Genomic DNA, 17,430 nt, shown 5'->3' with positions numbered 1-17,430 from the left:
TAAGTTTTCAACTATAGTTCCTCAAACAGTGCTGTATTATGACCACAGATCCTCTATGATTAACTGAATTAAGTTTAAGAAAATACCACTTCGCACTCATGGCATGCAGCATATCAATCAAAACAATGATCAATTATAGGCTGAGCTCCATACTTCGTTTTGAGGTATTCTAGTGACTCAGGGATAACAAATTACATAAATTCAACCACTTAAATGTAATGTATTTATTGCAACAACCAACCAAGAGTGTTGCAAACAGCTGAGTTTGTAACAAAATGAGGAAACTCACACAAACAAAGAATGTTTAAATTATTTTATTAAAACTAACTTAACCCCATATGGGTAACCGGTGAGCCTCAGGGCTCAATACTAGTGTATTTTCTGTTTTGTGTTATTATGAGGAAAGTTTTGACTGAAAATAGCCGATCGACAAGCTCACAACGTGTCGCAGTGAGCTTGTCGATCGGCTATTTTCTGATAAAGCTATACCCACAATGTGGTATGGTGGTATGGTGGTTAACAGTGCTTAAAGGGCAAGACCACTTTGGTAGAGGTTTGGGTTGTGTAGTTACCTTGCCATGATGCATCTCCAAAGGTGGGCAAGAAATCTAAAATAATTGCTCCATTGATAATAAAAGAATATGCTCCTCATTGAATTACATTGTAGGCTGAAACAGCTCTCAAAGTCACTCTTTTAGCACAAACGAACGCAAATAAAGTTGATTCAGACTATATAGATCACCAAACCCAGTACCGTTTGTTTTATAAATAAAAATGCTAACATCCTGTTGATTTTGCTATTTTTATTAAAAAGAACTCGGACTGGATCCGCGGATCTGGATCTTCAAATAGTAAAATCAACAGGAAGTTGACATTTTTTGTTTTGTTTTAAACAGTACTGGGTTTGGTGATGTTCTATATTGACTGAATCAGCTTTGTTTGTGTTCGTTTACGTGCTAAAAGAGTGACTTTGAGAGCCGTTTCACCGTACAATGTCAATGAGGAGCATATTTTGAATGATCAATTTCTATTCAATTATTATACAGCAATTATTTTAGATTTCTTGTTCACCTTTGGAGTTACATCATGACAAGGTAACTACACAACCCAAACCTCTACCACAGTGACCTTGTTCTTTAACAAGCAAAATCCAAAAGGCTGGAGTGCTCCCAGTGAGCTTCACGGTGAGAGAAAGAACAAGAATGAAGTCCAGCCACCTCTTTTATAGAGGACAGTCCAGGTGGGCCAGATCTCCACTGATGACACACTCCGCCCTCCAATCATTCTGACACACATGACACATGGTTAGTAACCATGACAACCACACCAGTCACCCTGACAACCCACAAGAATTAAATATAAAAATAGATAGCTGTGCTGTGAACAATTTAGGCTGACAAGAACAAAGTATTTTTTTAACGACAGGACTGTATGGCATTTTGTTTATACTAAAGTATTGTATGACTTCATTGTTTATGACAGTACGAGTTTAGTATGACTTTTCTCATATACTATTGTGTCAATGTAGGAACTGAATTAATAACAAGCTAAAGTCCTTTAAAAGGACTTTAGCTTGTTATTAATTCACTTTTTGCATCAACTCCTCCAAGGAACAGGCCATATGGTGTAGTTGGCAGGGCTTTATTGAAGAAAAGGTGACATTAAAAACAAACAATTAGACAAATAATCATACATTGATGATGACAATGAAGTGCACATTAGCATTCACACTGATTTACATGTCAACATTAAAGTCACATCAGACAATGAGCATGAAACTGTCACTTTTACAAACTGTAATAAAAGTTATCCTTGCCTGGGCGTACATCTGTGCTGGAGGCTGACGACAGGGGAACAGGTTCTCCTGAGAGCAAGAAGCTGCGATGGAGAGATGAGTGAATGACATGGTCCAAGGAGTCTCAGATTCACTGAAGCAGTTAAACCGTGCAGGGTACAGAGGTCTGACTGTTTTTTTTTTTACCACTATAGAACTGTTGTGTGTATTTGAGCATTGCCCTGCATGCTTTTCAGTGAAAGATTACAGCCAGCTTCAAACATGAAAAAACACCTGTCAAACACCAGTCATTTTATAATTAACCTAATTAAACTCTTAACTATCAGTTATCTTAACACAAAAAATAACTGCACCAAAATATAAGATATACAAAAAGTCTTGCCTTTTTAAAATCCAATTTCAGAATTAATTTAGGGCAATGCAGTCATGAGTAGTCCTACCTATCCCAAAAAGCTTAGACTGATGAAATGAACATGCACACGCACACACGCACGCACGCACGCACACACACACACACACACACACACACACACACACACACACACACACACACACACACACACACACAGAGAGAGAGAGAGAGAGAGAGAGAGAGAGAGATTGAATACTTTATACTTTATTAGCATTTTGCAAAACAAAGCACTGGAAATTACAGTTCAATACAAGGTCTGCTAAGAGGATTTTAAACCCAAGAAAGCCTATGGCTTGTTTCCATTGGATCCTTCGTACTACTATCATTGTTATAATAATTATTATTATTATTACAAAATCAGTTGATCAGCCTGTGTAATGTGGACCGTTGTGCCGTGTGCCACCTTGTTTCCGGGGGGATTTTCATGAGTTGCACCAAAACATTGTCGCATGTTGAACGACAGACCGTCTGATCATTGTTGTTCTGCTGCATAGTTCTGCTGCCATATCGACAGTAATCTGTTGATAGTTTTCCTAATGGATCTAGTCTGGTAAGAGGCTGAGGTCATTACAATTATACCTACGACAGGAACGTGTTGACCATGCAACTAACTTTAGGATATACCTACCCTACGATCTAGTTTAGCTTGACTTGGCGCCACAGAACTTAAGTAATGTTATCGTCTGTGGTGTAGTAGTTACAGATGTTTTACAAGTACACTGTATACTAGTCTTGGATCAAGACTATCATAGATGTCTGACAGTTACTTTCGTTGTTTCGTATCTTCGATAGTCTTGGCTAGCACCCCCCGTGCGTCCTGCACTTTCACCAGTAAAGCCCGTACTTCTCCATAAATGTACAACAAATATAAGGTGCTTACCCGGTTACCCTCAATGTTAACTCGCACTTCGGAGTCTTTGTGCAATGTATTAGTCCGTATTTTTCAATAAAGAAGTGTTTTAATCTCGTCTGTGTCGGATTCTGTCGGAAGTTCCCTGTCATGGGTAGCTGTGTTCAATGGGTGGCAGTGACGGAGCGCAGCCGGTGAAAGCCGGAATTACACTCAATGTAAACCAGAAGTATCTATTGAAAAATATGGACTAATGCAGTGTACAAAGATTCCAAGGCGCGAGTTAACATTTGGGGCAACCGGGGAAGCACCTTATCTATATTCTTTGTACATGTATGGAGAAGTACGGGCTTTACTGGTGAAAGTGCAGGACGCACTGGGGGGTGCAGCCCAAGACTATCGTTGATCCAAGGCTAACTGTGTACCTACTGTTGAAAGTAGGTCACTGTGCAATTATCAGAATAACATTTGGCTATTATATGTTGTGCCCATCAGCCCATGATAGCTATTTACTATTTAACGTTTATTTGGATACAAGATAGGTGGGCACTAGGGACATCTGGGCACCTCCATGTAAGGCTATTTTGTCCAAAATGTCCAAACTTTGAAAAAGAAAAGTAAAGTATACATGATGTGAACATGCACAGTACATCATTATCAGACTTAATGTTAATCCATCAACTTCTTGTTTATGCCCCAAAATGACTGGATATACAGTTTTTTTTAGCATTTGTAGAAATATGAAACCTTAATTGTCAAATGTTTTAGCATGTTCTAACGATGTATACTTTACTTAAAAACATTTTCCAAATATATATATATATATCTTTTAACATTTTGGACAAAAATGAGAATTTAGCACCGAGGTGCCCACTCCTTGGTGCCCACCTATTTTATTACCGTTTATTTATTTTTTCAGGGACGACTCTCCTCCAGTCACCGAAACAGCATTCTTTACTAGGGATGCTTATGACAAATATTCCCTTGCACCTAATATATCAGAACTGTGGGCCATCACCCAAAGGTACGTACAGTGTGAAAAATCAGTGGTGGAAAATGTCATTACTACATTACTAAAGTATTATATTTAAGTACAATTTTGAGCATTTCTTTAACTTGAGTATTTCCTTATTTTTTTGACTTTCTACTTCTACCTCAGGGGCCAATATTGTACCTTTTACTCCACTACAATTATATAATTTTTTGTTACTAGTTGTTACTTTGCAGATTTAGATTTATTTAATTCAAAACACATATTAACCACTCAAGCACAATTTATACTTTGGCTTTTCAAAAATAACTGATCTACAAGCTCTCAACGTGTCGCAATGTGAGCTTGTAGATCAGCTATTTTCAAAATAGTTTTAAACATTTTGAAAGATTATTTTCAAAATGTATTTTACTTTGGTACTTTAAGTATATTTTGATTCCAATACTTTTGTACCTCTACTCAAGTAAAATGTTGAATACAAGCCTTTTACTTGTAAGTTAACTGAGTATTTTTATATTGTGCTATTATAACTTTTACTTTTACTAAGTAAAACATCTGAGTACTTCCTCCACCACATGAACCGTTTTCATTAAACTGATATATTTGTACCTGTTCTTTAAGTCCTCCTACAGTGAATGTTCAATTGAAAGAGGAGTCTGGGGGTTCTAAGTCTGGGGGTGCTAAGCCTGATGGCCCCGCTTCCCGACAGCATGCACAGGTCAAGGACAAAGGTCCCGTCAAGGAAGAAGACGGTGCATGTTGGGAAAGCTGTGATAGTGACGGTCCCTCTGCACGTGACACCAAGAATAAAGAGACACTCAAGAAGAAAATTCAAGATGTTAAGCATGATCCTCATGACACTTTTCCTGAACCCAAGCTGCCTTACCCTTGTATGTCCATCCTGTCCTACCAAGACCAGAAGTATTATCTCGGATTGCTGGCGAAGAAGATGGAGCCTCCACCGGTACAGTTTGAGACTTATAAATGCAGTTTTATCATTTTCTTTCCCCTTTCTTATGTATTGCAGACAGCAGTGCAGAAAACATCTTTTGTTAAATTACAGAATTTGAAAGCGCGAGTGAAAAATGAAGAGGCACAGTTCACATTGTATCTGCAAGATGTTGCAAGAGTGTGTGCTGAAGATTACAACTACATATCCCTGGGAGCTTTGCGATATTCAGAGGTATTGGTACTACAAGCCACATGACATAATTCTTGTTTTCAGCTTTAGTATCACAAATATCTTAACTCAAAAGCCCTTATTTGTTCCCCAGGAGTTCCTTGGGGGCTGTTTAGAGTATTTAAGGACCTTTCCACAGTTCAGTCTCATCCATGAGACAACCAGTTTGACTGGAGGAACCTACAACCGAAGTCTCACTCTGACTTTTGAAAAACAGCTGCTAGCGCTGGTAATGTACTACTACTACAGTACTATACCATATGTGTATAACAGTATCACAATAGTTATAGTTCTACTAGCATATCACTTTTGTCCTTTGACATTTTCTAAATTGCATTGGCCATCTTACTGTCATTTGAACTTGTGTTGAATTCTAGAGCTTGCATCTTGATGCTGGTGCACTTTCTCTGTTTCCATATTTGCTCCCCTTTTCTTTCTTCAGGGCAAAGTGGATATTACAAGCCACAATATAGTGCCTGCTGATGCACAGCTTGCATCGGATTATGAGAGTGTTTCATCAGAGAATCCCCCATCTCAGAAAGCGAAGGACAAGCACGCTGTAAGCAGTTGTCTTTATTTCTTTTTTAATTACCCTAACGAAGTAAGCCACAAAGATGTAGAGTTTTACAGTTGGGATGGGATTCATGACCAGAGGCCTTTCAGAACTCAGCTGCTGCATTTGCATTTTTCACAAATACACTCCAGAGGGCGCTCAAGTATAACAGGCACCAACCAGTGCTAAATATGAATCTGCAGTAGTTATTCTTAACCACTTTCATCTGGCTTCCCTATTTTGGGCATGTCATTGGTGAACATGTGTAAATGCAAAAAGAAGAATCTGTTTAATTCTAAATTCTAATACTTAACACGAAAATATATATTTTTTAAAAGCGTCACAACAGGTCACAACACGTCACATTTTGCTACTTTTACACAACACCATCATACGAAGTATAAAACATGGCTTAATTAAGGACCTTACTACATTGAGAAATAGTGTCGAAATGTTAGAGAGCAACCGTACACTTGCAGTACCCTTTGGTTTTGTGTGTTAAAGGACCACTTTTATCTTCCTATAATTGGTCCTCACTAATGCTCATTAGAAGATGGCACCATATCTGTCTACTCGCTCTGTCTCTCCGGCTGTGGACAGTTCAGAAACCTGCCTAACAGTGACATCATTTGTAAGCAGGTTTGGTCATTTCAAACAAGATATCAAACTTTTGTCTTTTTTGAATTAATGCAGAATAAAGAACAAAGGCTTCTATTTCAGCATGCTAACTTACCAGGAATAGAAGGGCTGTAGTTTCTAATAGCTTGTAATCCACATCGATGTAATTGGCAGGCACGTTTATGAACTGTCCATAGCCTACCAATGAGACACAGTCGATGGAAATTGTGCCATCTTATAATGAGCATTAGTGAGGACGAATTATCTGAAGATAAGTTAGAGAATTAGTAAAGTACAGCTTTATGGCAAATTTATACTCTGTAGTACGATGACACGTTGTTAGCTTGGAAACAGTTTTTGTTAGCAATCGATATTGTTGTGCGATGGATTATAAATTAAGCATTAGTAACTAGGGGTGCAACAGTTAAAGGATCACTTCAACCATTTTCAACCTATCTTCATATAATTGGTCCTCAATAATGCTCATTATAAAATGTCAATTTCTGTCAACTCACTCTGTGTCTCAGAGGAGGATAGTGGACAATTTACAATTTATCAATTGGGATTCCAAGCTGATAGAAACTACAGTCTTTCTTTTCCTGGAAAGGTAGCATGCTGAAATAGAAGCTATTGTTCTCGTGTAAATAAAAGAAAAATTGAAATATTGTTTGAAATGACCAAACCTGCCTACTGATGATGTCACTGGTAGGTTTCTGAACTGTCCACAGCCCTCCTCTGAGACACAGACGATGGTACCATATTATAATGGCACAGCACACCGGTCCTTATGAGGTGCCAGCCAACGGATTACACACTAAATAATAAAAGAGTATAGCCACACACTCATAGCTGCCGATGCAAGTTTTATTATGGACACAGAAATGGATTTTTTTCTGTCTCTGTGTCAGAAACAGAAAAATGTCAGTGTCAGAGCCGAGTGCGGCTATACTCCTTTACCATATTATAATGAACATTAGTGAGGACCAATTATATGAAGATAGATTGAAAATGGGTGAAGTGGTCCTTTGATTGATTTAATCTATTATAAAAAATGATCGATACTTTAATAAAATTGTTGATTCATAATGTATCCTTATTTTGGGCATGTCATTATAGGTGAACATTTTCAAAACATTTCAACTTTTCAAAATAGTGAAAACAACAGATATACAAACCCACAATGTGTCGTGGGTTTGTAGATCTATTTTTTATAATCACTTGGACAATAATCGATAGTTGCAACCCTATTAGTAACCTGATGTGTTACATTCTGCAGTCCATCAGCAGCGACAGAAATGCGGAGAACCTATGTGCCCATTATGAACCCCATGTATGCCTGACCCGAGATGCCATCGGCAGGCTGCTGGACAACTTTGGCGATGAGTTCTCTGATCCATGGGAGATGCCTGTTTCTGTCAAACTAAACCCAGGAAAAGGTACAATATATGTAAATCATGACAACATAGAATGTTGTCATGATTTGATACTGGAGCCCGGGTCTTTACATTTTTCTTCTGTGTTTTACACAGATATAACACTATAAGATTTTTTATCAAAAATGAAGATCAAAGATTCACTTTTCTTTATACAACTGTGCACATGTGGCATGGACAGCTAGCTCCTGTTGCCTCAACCGTGTTAAATGAAAGAGGAATTTCAAATTTGTCACACAAAGGTGCATATGGTGTTAAATTACAAGAGCTTTTATTATGCTTGCAAGTTTTTACATTTACTCCACTGCTGATCATGAGACATTTGAGGTTGAATTCTAATCACGGATTGAAATTGAAAACATTTTCAATACTATCACCAGACCCATATTAATACAAGGGGGAAAGAGGCCCATGTCTTATCATTTCTTTAAATTGAAATATTTATTATTAATCAATTGGACACATGGTGGCACCATTTCCCAGGTTCACTTTTCTAATGTGACTCTCATTCCCAGGCAGGAAGACTGTGTACATTGACTCTCCTCTGGTGAAAACCGAGGTCACTGTGAGGGAGAGGAGCCATATTTTCCACGAGGAGAGTCTGAAGCTCTCAATCATCAAAACTGGGCACACACATGCTTACAATGTGATGACAGAGCGCCCTGATGCCAAGAATCAACACACACCGGTATGCTCACATCCTGCAATATCATTACCTGACATCTGTGGTTTAAACACAAATACTGATATCTTTGAATGTTCAAAACAGGAGAGCTCCCAGAGAAGTTTAGTGTCATTCGAAGACACTGGCCTCGACTTCGAGGTGGATCTCACTGACCTGGAGACGTTCGGAGAGGCAACAACTGCAAAACCGACTGTGAAAAGGCCGAGGGCTGACAGCGGCGAGCAGCATGTAGCTGTTCCAAGTCCAACAAGCAAAACAACAAGGTCCAGTACGCGTCTTGCTGCTAAAAAGACCACAACTTGTCCACCAGCAAAGGTCTCCGTCCAGAAGAGTCAAGATGAATCGGATGATGAGAGGCTGGTCATTGATGACCCCTCGACTCCTTCGAAAACACAACCCACAGAACCTGAGACTGCGACCGCCTGCCCGGACCCTCACACAGTCGAACGTATCCCTGCAGATCCCCAGTCTCCCCAGAATGTCCCCGGGCGGAAACGAGTCTGTAAAAGAGCCACGGTGGTCCCTGGGGACCAGCTAGGACAGCTCCTCCGCATGCAGACAGCCATGCTGAAAGCTGCCAAGGACCCGACCAAACCCACTGACGTATTGTCGGAAGCCCGTTCACCTCCACCAGCCACTGGAGCCCCAAACTTCACCCACCCAACCTCCCTGGTCAAGGCCTGTGTGTCTTCATATCTAGAGAGCAGCCAGAGCCAGGATGGGGAGACCTCCTACGCTGCTGCGCACAGCGGATCTGCAGCTTCTGTTGACCTCATTGCCAAAGAACATAAGAGTTAGTGTCAACATGGCATTTTCTGATGTCTTCTGATATGATCTGTCTATTGTTACCACACTATTATAGCTTTGAGCTAATATGACCCCTCCTCCTACTCCTCCAGAAATCCTTTCCCAGGACTTGCAGGCGAGTGCAGAGGATGTACAGGATTACGAGGCTCCAGAACAGGGCAATGTACTGTACAAGCTGTACAGTCTGCAAGATGTGCTGCTTATGGTGCGCAGTTCTGTGTACCTCACCCATACCAGGAGGGTAGGGGACGGCTCCAACTCGGTAAGAAATTCTACCATCTATTGTGCCAATATACCATATTTAACTAACAGTATGGACCAGCAAACCCTTTATTAAATTAGGACAATTCTAATATTTTTATAGTGTTATATTTAACTGAGCATCACGGTATGGGTATGTTCCCATGTTCTTTATTTTCTATGATAGTGTCATATCGTTGCTGTCCGGCAGGAACCAGCTAACTCCATTTTTCCGCTTTTGCATTTTTTTCCATAAATCATGGCCATTGAACACCATTATGTCTGTGTGTTGATTAAAAAAATATTGAACCAATGAAAAGTATTAAAAAGCGCTTCTGACAAAACCAGCTAACTCCATTGGGTCATCAAACTTTCTGCTAAACCAGCTAAGTTCACCAAAGGGGGGTGGAGTTAGCTGGTTTAGCTGACTCAAGGCTCCACCCCCTTTTGACCTCAAACTTCATTGTGCTTGGAGAACAGCTTGGAGGTCCATTCAGCTGTTCTTATCAATGATGAACAAAACCTCCTAAATCGACTTTTTTTGTTTTTTGTCATTACCTGAAAAATACATTACATTACAAATACAAACATTTTGGAGTTAGCTGGTTGCTGCCGGACAGCAGAGATATACTGTTTAACGTAATGTTTTTTATTTCTTTTTAATCATAGTTGAATAACCTTTGTCCTGCCCTGACAGTATGTACCAGTCCATGTGCTGCCAAAGTTGGAGTACCAGACATGCTACGGTGTTGAGTGTGTCACCAAGAGCGAGTGCTGCCAACAGTGGGTAGAGACACTGCTGCATTCCAACACTGTATGCTACATAGGTAAAAGAATCACCATCATCTTTCTTTTTTTATGTCCTCAGACCAGACCAAGCCAAGCCACGTAACGGTTCACCCAAATGGTTCAATCCCTACTACTGGGATTTGGAACCACGCCTTTGTCGTCTCATGTTTATAAACATATGCCAAGAAAATCAACAGTGTAACATTTATGTGGTTTATGAATGAGCATTTGCTCTCTGAGAGCAGCCCTCCTTTGCAGCAGAGGTGATTAGAGTGTATGCTCCCACAGACCAGTGGAATAGTCATGAGATGACTCATCATCCCACATGACTGTTTGCTGATTTAGTTTGTCCTGTTGCCATAACTACAGCCATTTTTGGTTACGGAGGCATAACAAAGAATGGAGTGTGCAGAGCTCAGTTAAGTATTGTTTTCAGCTTCACTGGCTTTTGAGCCAAATGGATTTGATCTTATATTTCCTATCTCTTGCCCAGGAATCTGGGCATTTCTCTCTCTATCTCTTTTTTTTTTAGTTTTTCAACAGTCTTTCCCATTTGGATTTGTTACATTGTGGGTGTGGCATAAGGGAAAGCACTATATTTTGTACACAGGTGATGATAGGAAGTGTTTTCCTAAATGTAGGCTTCTAGCTCCTATTCCATTTCATATACTGCATTCCAGCAGAGGTTCTGTTTGTTAGAGGCACGCCTTAGACTATATACCTCACTTTGCATTTAATATTTTCCATCCAGTCTGTTCAGGTGGTTAAAGCTTAACACCTTGTGTTCAGTAACTCATCTATACAGGAAGCCTGTATTTAAACATCACTGCACTGTAAGTGTTCATATCAGCTTGAGGTGGGAAGATTCATTCTTTTTAGAAATCTAATATTCATTAGTCAAATCCAGCCTTTTGCATTGAAAAAGGTATGAATTTTACCCAACATGGGTTCTGCTGTGATGGTGTTTTGTATTTGCATCTATAATTTTAAATGTACAAATAGTTTACTCTATGCTATACACATATTACACTGGTTTTGATTCTGAGCAATTAATGTAAAGGAATGGGTTCTCATTGTGATGGTTCTGTCTTACACTAACTTTGCCAAAAAGGGCGGCTAACTGGAAGCTAGTGCAGATTTTACAGAGACCCCATTACTGGTGAGAACCTGTTTGAATCTTTCCAACAAGAGGATCCAATTAGTGAACCACAGGAAAGGTTGAACTCCCTACTTTTTTATTCATGAGATGAAAAAGAACACAAAGAATCTATTTATCATGCTCTATATAAATTTCATGTGCAATGCTCTGATATGTAATTCCCTGGTTCGATTCCCGGCCGGCTGGACCATTTGCTGAATGTCACCCCCTCTCCACATTTCCTGTCTCTTCACTGTCACTAGTAGTAAAAAAAGAAAAATGCCCAAAATAAAAGATCTTAAAAGGAGCCTCAAATTGATATGTTAGGTCATGGACCCACATTTGAAAAGCTTTTCTGCAAGGGACCCCATAATAAAAGATGTTTTGTCATCGGATTCAATTTATTACAGAATTCTAAAATTGTCTACCGTACTGTAGGTGGGGAGAAGACAGAAACCTAGGATCTAGTTATTCTTATACATTCTATCATTAGGCTAACTTCTAGAAAGTGAAATAATAGAGACATTTTACTTTTCCTCTTTTTGCTGGGGACCCCCTGGAACCCCTTTAAAGACTGCCGGGGGTCCCTAGACCACACTTTGAGAACCACTGCCCTAAACAACACTGTGTACCTCTATCATCTATGCTGAGAGTAGGGTAAAAGGCATAATCTCTAAACAGCGTTATGTGGCCCACATCAATGAACATGAATAGGATTTGCCAGTTGATAGAGCAATGATGACATTAAAGCTTAAGAGATTGGCATAGTCATAGGGGACCACTTTGATGAGATCACTCAACTTGTTACAACACGTACATTTCCTTTGCGTAATCATGGGTGTATTTAGACATACTTAGTTACGCTTCCTTTTTTACTCCTCTGCTCTAGTCATATGGTTTATCATGAGGCATTTCCCACTGTATATATTGTATATCGTCTCTGTCGGGTGGAAACATCATATCTCCGAAAAAACACAAAAAGTAGAATATGGAGATATGAGGTTTCTGCCCGACACCAACGATATGTTTAGCTCTGAAATTTCAGACCCTATAGCAATATGTGTTTGAATGAAGACACTGTTCCCATAACAATCTGGTACATGGTTGAGTGGGAGGTTAGATATGCTCATAAGCTCGTTGCAAAGGGAGCGCTAGCATTTCTTACATCCTAAGCTCCTAACATCTTTTGTAAATCATCACAGGCTAATCACCTCTGTGGCCTTGTCACCGGTGATGATGACGTGACATGTTTGATGTACAGGCTCATTAGAGGTTGTTGTTTTGTCGATGCATCGCTCTCTGTCTGTCTGACTGATGATCTGTCTCTCTGTGTCTCACAAGCTCACATCAATGCACACACATCAAAAGTAGCCCTGCTGAGAAAACTACCTGAAGGAAGGATTGATTACGAGTGAGTACCCTCTGTCCAGATGTGCTGAGGGTTACTGCTACAAAACCCACATCTAAATCAATAGGACAGATATTCCAAACATTTGCAAATGGTAAACTTTTGGGTTAATAATTCAAGCAGGTAAATGGCATATGGGATAAAACATTACTCATGCTACCAAAGATTAAATTATAAAATGCTATACTAGTGTAAACAAAGCCATAATACGAATGTTTATGCCTCTGCCAATGGAGAGATGTGGTGGCATGATGTTTTAGGGTTGTCCACCCGCCCGCCCGCTCGCCCCATTCTTGTGATATCTCAGGAACACCTTTAGTGTATATTATGATGACAGTAGGCACAGATGTCAAGGATGAATTGGTCACCATGACCTCATGCCCTAGCTTCCATTCTTGAGAACACGATATCTCAGGAACGTCTTGGGGGAATTTAATGACATTTGGCACAAAACGTCCACTTGGAATCAAGGATGAACTGATTAGAAGTAGCTTTTCAAAAGTCAAGGTAACCGACCTCACAAGACATGGTCATTAAATTCCTTCAATGTCTTTACTACATAATACTGTATTAGTGTAGCGTCTAATTGCGTTTTTGCACTATAATCGTTCACAAGTGGAAACAAGTACCAACATTTGCACAACTACTCCTTAGGGATTGTTCTTCAGATAAAACCCATTAGCCACTCAGAAATCAAGATGTCTGCCACATTTCCAAGATGGCCGCCCGATAATACTTTTTTAGGAGCAACGTGATGTAGAATTGTCCAATATTTATGATCTTGCTATCAAAGCATACATTTTTGACCACAGAGAAGCCAGATAAATACCTGCGGAGAGGCTGAGAAGCTTCATTCAACCGTACTAGCCCATGCCCGGGGATGGGCGCAAACCTTTTTTCTAAAGAATGACCAAGAGGTACACTCAGTAAAATTTTGGTGCTTGTTTCCAGATTTGAACGATTGTTGTGCTTAACTGCTGTACTATATGAGTCTGCACAGACACAGATGTAAACAGCAAATAGGTGCCGGAGGCATACTACTGCAATGTGGTATTTCTAGTATTTATTTTACTGTTTGCCATGTGAATCCGTGTTGTGATGTAATAATGGATGCCTGTTGAGACACATTTAATGTAACCTGCTTACTTTTCTTTCCCACCCACAGACATTCTAAACAGCTGAACATTCTGCATCACTTACTGAAAAAGATGACTTTGTAAGTACTTTGGGGGGATAAAAAGTCTTGACTGTGTACTGTTGAGCAGGGCGGGGCTTAGCAAAAGGGTGGCGCATGACCTCGGTGTAGTATAGGTCTTGGATTCAAACCTTTGAGGGAGGCTCAAATAAACACTGCCCTCGCATCTACTTAATATTTAATTTGGTAACACTTAACTTAAAGGTCGGGTCTATAATGCATCATAATCATAATTAAAATGCATTACAATGCGCTTAAAAAGCACTATAACACTCGTTATAAATGTTTATAAACATGACAATTTATAACGTATTATAAGTGCTGGTCATAAGGCCTTATAAGCTCAGTGGAAGAGCACATATTTACTACTTAGTTATAAAGTGTCTTTGTTATAAGACACTTTATACCATAATTGTTAAAACATTTACAATGAGGGTTATACAGCATTATAAGTGCATCATAATACATTATGATGCATTATTATGTGATTATAATGCATTAGAGACCCGACCTTTAAGTAAAGTGTTACCTGGTAGTTATAATGTGTTGTTCCACTGAGTTTATAATGCATTATTTATAACCAGCACTTATAACTATATAACAAGTGTTATGACTTTTAAGTGCATTATAACGCATTATAGACCCGACCTTAATATAAAGTCTTCCCTTTAATTCTTGTGGGACTGCAGTGGCTGTCTTTATTGCATGGTGGTTTTGTCTTTGCACATGCCGTCACTCTCTCTTTAAGACATGAATGTTATTGCGTCACAGTGAGTCAGACAGCCGCAGGCCAAACTATGTCACTAGTGTGTGTTACTGTTTGCTTTAGAGGCATTACACAACATGCTTTTCAGTCACACAATAGAGATGACACCTGCTGCTTTCTTAATCGTCTGCTCACCTGCATTCCTCACTGTGCCGCTGCATTCCTTCAGCTGAAAATCAAGCTGAAGGCCGTGAGAAGGGGTGCCACTGAATTCTGAATTGTGTGCGTCTGCTCCACAGGTTAGAGGAGGGAAGGTACCTGATCAGGCACAAGGGTGGGGATCCCTTTGTGACTATATTGAAAGCAGCCAATGGAAAGGAGAGCCAGTACAAGGACCGCAGCACTGTGCCCCCGCCCCCTGCCTTTGGCCCCGTGCCATGGATAGCTGTCGACCCAGCTGTGGTCCTGCCCTTTCACCAGAAGCACGGCCGCGTTCCCTGCACCTTCCCCCCAAAACCAGATCAGATGGTACGTTCCTGGTCTATGATGATACTTGAAATACCAAATATTAAAACATTCTTCAAGTAGCTTCAGTGGTTTTCACATTTTGATACAAACACGTTTCAGCCCTTCTGGCCTTCATCAGTGTTTGAATTGCCTCGGTGGAGATGACCTGAATATACCGTATCGCAGTCATTATATATGCAAAATTACAACATCATCATAATATATATAATACAATATCCAAAAATATAGAATATAACATATAAAAGTGATATTATAAAATTGAATACACATTCAGAGATTGGTGAGATTCAGAGTGAAAGGGGGAGAGCTACTAACGGATAGAAAAAGGAAATTAACTCGTGTTCAGGAGCGTCGTCGTTTCAAAGCAGAATGATAAACAGACACTGAAAGCAAGAAATAAGCAGAAAAAGGAAAAACATCTTTTTATATTGTTTTTGCTATACTATCGCTTTAGATTTTGAAATTGACGGTAGTTAGTATGACATCTGTTGAAGCAATGCCCCATGTTCACTTCCTGTTGGTACAAAACGCTAGTAGTTCACACTAACAAATATATACTACAAACTAGTAATATATAGAAAATACTGTACAATATTAATGTGGAATTCGGGACACAAAGTCTCTATTCATTCACTTCTTCTCAGATGGGCTGGACCAGCGTACCACACAGCACAGCAAGCCCATTACTGCCAGCAGGGACAATGGAGACCACAAACTTAATTTGTTTTTTGTTTTTTTGTGAATCATTCTTTGGAGGTCATCTGAAATAATAAACAAACACACCCCAAAGACGTTTCCAAATGCCACTCACAACATCCCTCAACGTCACTAATGATGTCATTTTAAATGGTGCAAGGAGGCCAGTTGCATCAGTTTGATTTGGTTGTCATCATCTGGCCTGTCTTCACCTCTGGTGTTAACCACTGGGGTCCCCCAGGGGTCTAAACTTGGTTCCCTCATTTCTTTCCCCTCTACACCAAATCTCTTTGCTGAAAGAAGCCGATCTACAACCTCACAATGTGTTGTGTGCTATTTTTGTCAAATGTTCGCCTATGATGCCTATTAGCTGATGTGGTTAATACTTGTGGTAGTGACTGAAATGTATACTAGAGATTTCACTCCTCAGTAGTAAAATAAGTCATTTTGAACTTAATTATCTAACTCTTCTTACAGACCCAGAAGGGCAGGCCAACACCGTCTAACAACCAAGGAGGACAACCACAAAGCAAGTCTAAACGCAAAAATAAGAACAAGAAGAAGAAATTGGGACGTGCAGATAAGCGTAATGAGTGGATGAAAAAGACAATTCAACGGTCTGTTGAAAATCCGTAGCATTATCTTACACACCTAAAGGCTACCCTTAATGTCATGACATCTTCAGATGAGCTGAAGATAAAAACAACAGAAATAATATAACTGAAGTGTTGGACATTGTTTGACTTGTCATTATAGACAAACGTTTGCACTTTAATTCAGACATGAATGTTGCAGCACTTGTATAGTGTTTATATTTTTATAGTTTTGGTTTCTCTCTCGGCCAACAGTAGGGTTTAGCTGCAACCGGGGCCATGTTGTAGCTCACACTGTTCCTGGAATTGGTGACTACATTGTTTAGAAGGGAATTGATGACTAAATTGGGGGGACATTTTGAAAGAATAACGTTTTTTGTTTGTTTCCTTTTCATTGTTATGCAAATTAAATGTTTTTTTTATGATAAAATAAAAAAACAATAAAGGTTATATAAATGGTAAGCTGTAATGCTTGACACTGCATGTTGAATTTTACCTTCTAAAATGTGTAAATGTAACATTGAGGATAACTCCTGAGATCAGATTTTCAAGTAGCTTTGAATAGCTTCTCAAGTACAACTTAAACAAAGCTTATATTGTGTAATGTTATACTTGGCAAATCAAGTCTCTAATACATCCCAACATAGACGAACTATGGCATGTTGGATCTATTTTTCATGCAGCCATGTATCTTGCTCTCCATTCAAGCCAGACATGAAAGAACATAGTGGTTCCTGAGTTAAAACAAGGCTCAACAAGTTGACTTTGTCTTAGTTTTTCCACAAAATTAGCCAAAGTATGTCAAGCTCTGCC

General features: G+C 39.5%; 1 protein-coding gene across 3 annotated transcripts; it reads left to right on the top strand.

Annotated features, from left to right (window-relative positions):
- Window positions 1-2,642: 2,642 nt before the first annotated feature.
- Window positions 2,643-17,079, top strand: ice2 (interactor of little elongator complex ELL subunit 2). 3 transcript variants are annotated; one of them, XM_084059160.1, is made up of 15 exons: window positions 2,643-2,757; window positions 3,977-4,081; window positions 4,670-5,012; window positions 5,112-5,231; window positions 5,323-5,457; window positions 5,671-5,787; window positions 7,676-7,835; window positions 8,348-8,520; window positions 8,602-9,310; window positions 9,417-9,586; window positions 10,262-10,391; window positions 12,833-12,902; window positions 14,065-14,115; window positions 15,100-15,328; window positions 16,502-17,079. In XM_084059160.1, exons 1-15 carry the CDS (start codon window positions 2,744-2,746, stop codon window positions 16,658-16,660), a joined length of 2,685 nt encoding a protein of 894 aa, XP_083915286.1. In that variant the 5' UTR covers window positions 2,643-2,743; the 3' UTR covers window positions 16,661-17,079. The 3 variants fall into 3 exon arrangements, with proteins under 3 accessions (XP_083915286.1, XP_083915285.1, XP_083915287.1); XM_084059159.1 differs by having other exon boundaries at window positions 4,670-5,231; XM_084059161.1 differs by lacking the exon at window positions 5,671-5,787 and having other exon boundaries at window positions 4,670-5,231.
- Window positions 17,080-17,430: the final 351 nt, after the last annotated feature.

Source organism: Gymnoscopelus microlampas (genome assembly GCF_963454915.1).
Source record: "Gymnoscopelus microlampas genome assembly, chromosome: 6".
NCBI classification, from domain to species: Eukaryota; Metazoa; Chordata; class Actinopteri; order Myctophiformes; family Myctophidae; genus Gymnoscopelus; species Gymnoscopelus microlampas.
This window is presented reverse-complemented; position numbering and strand designations above follow the sequence as displayed.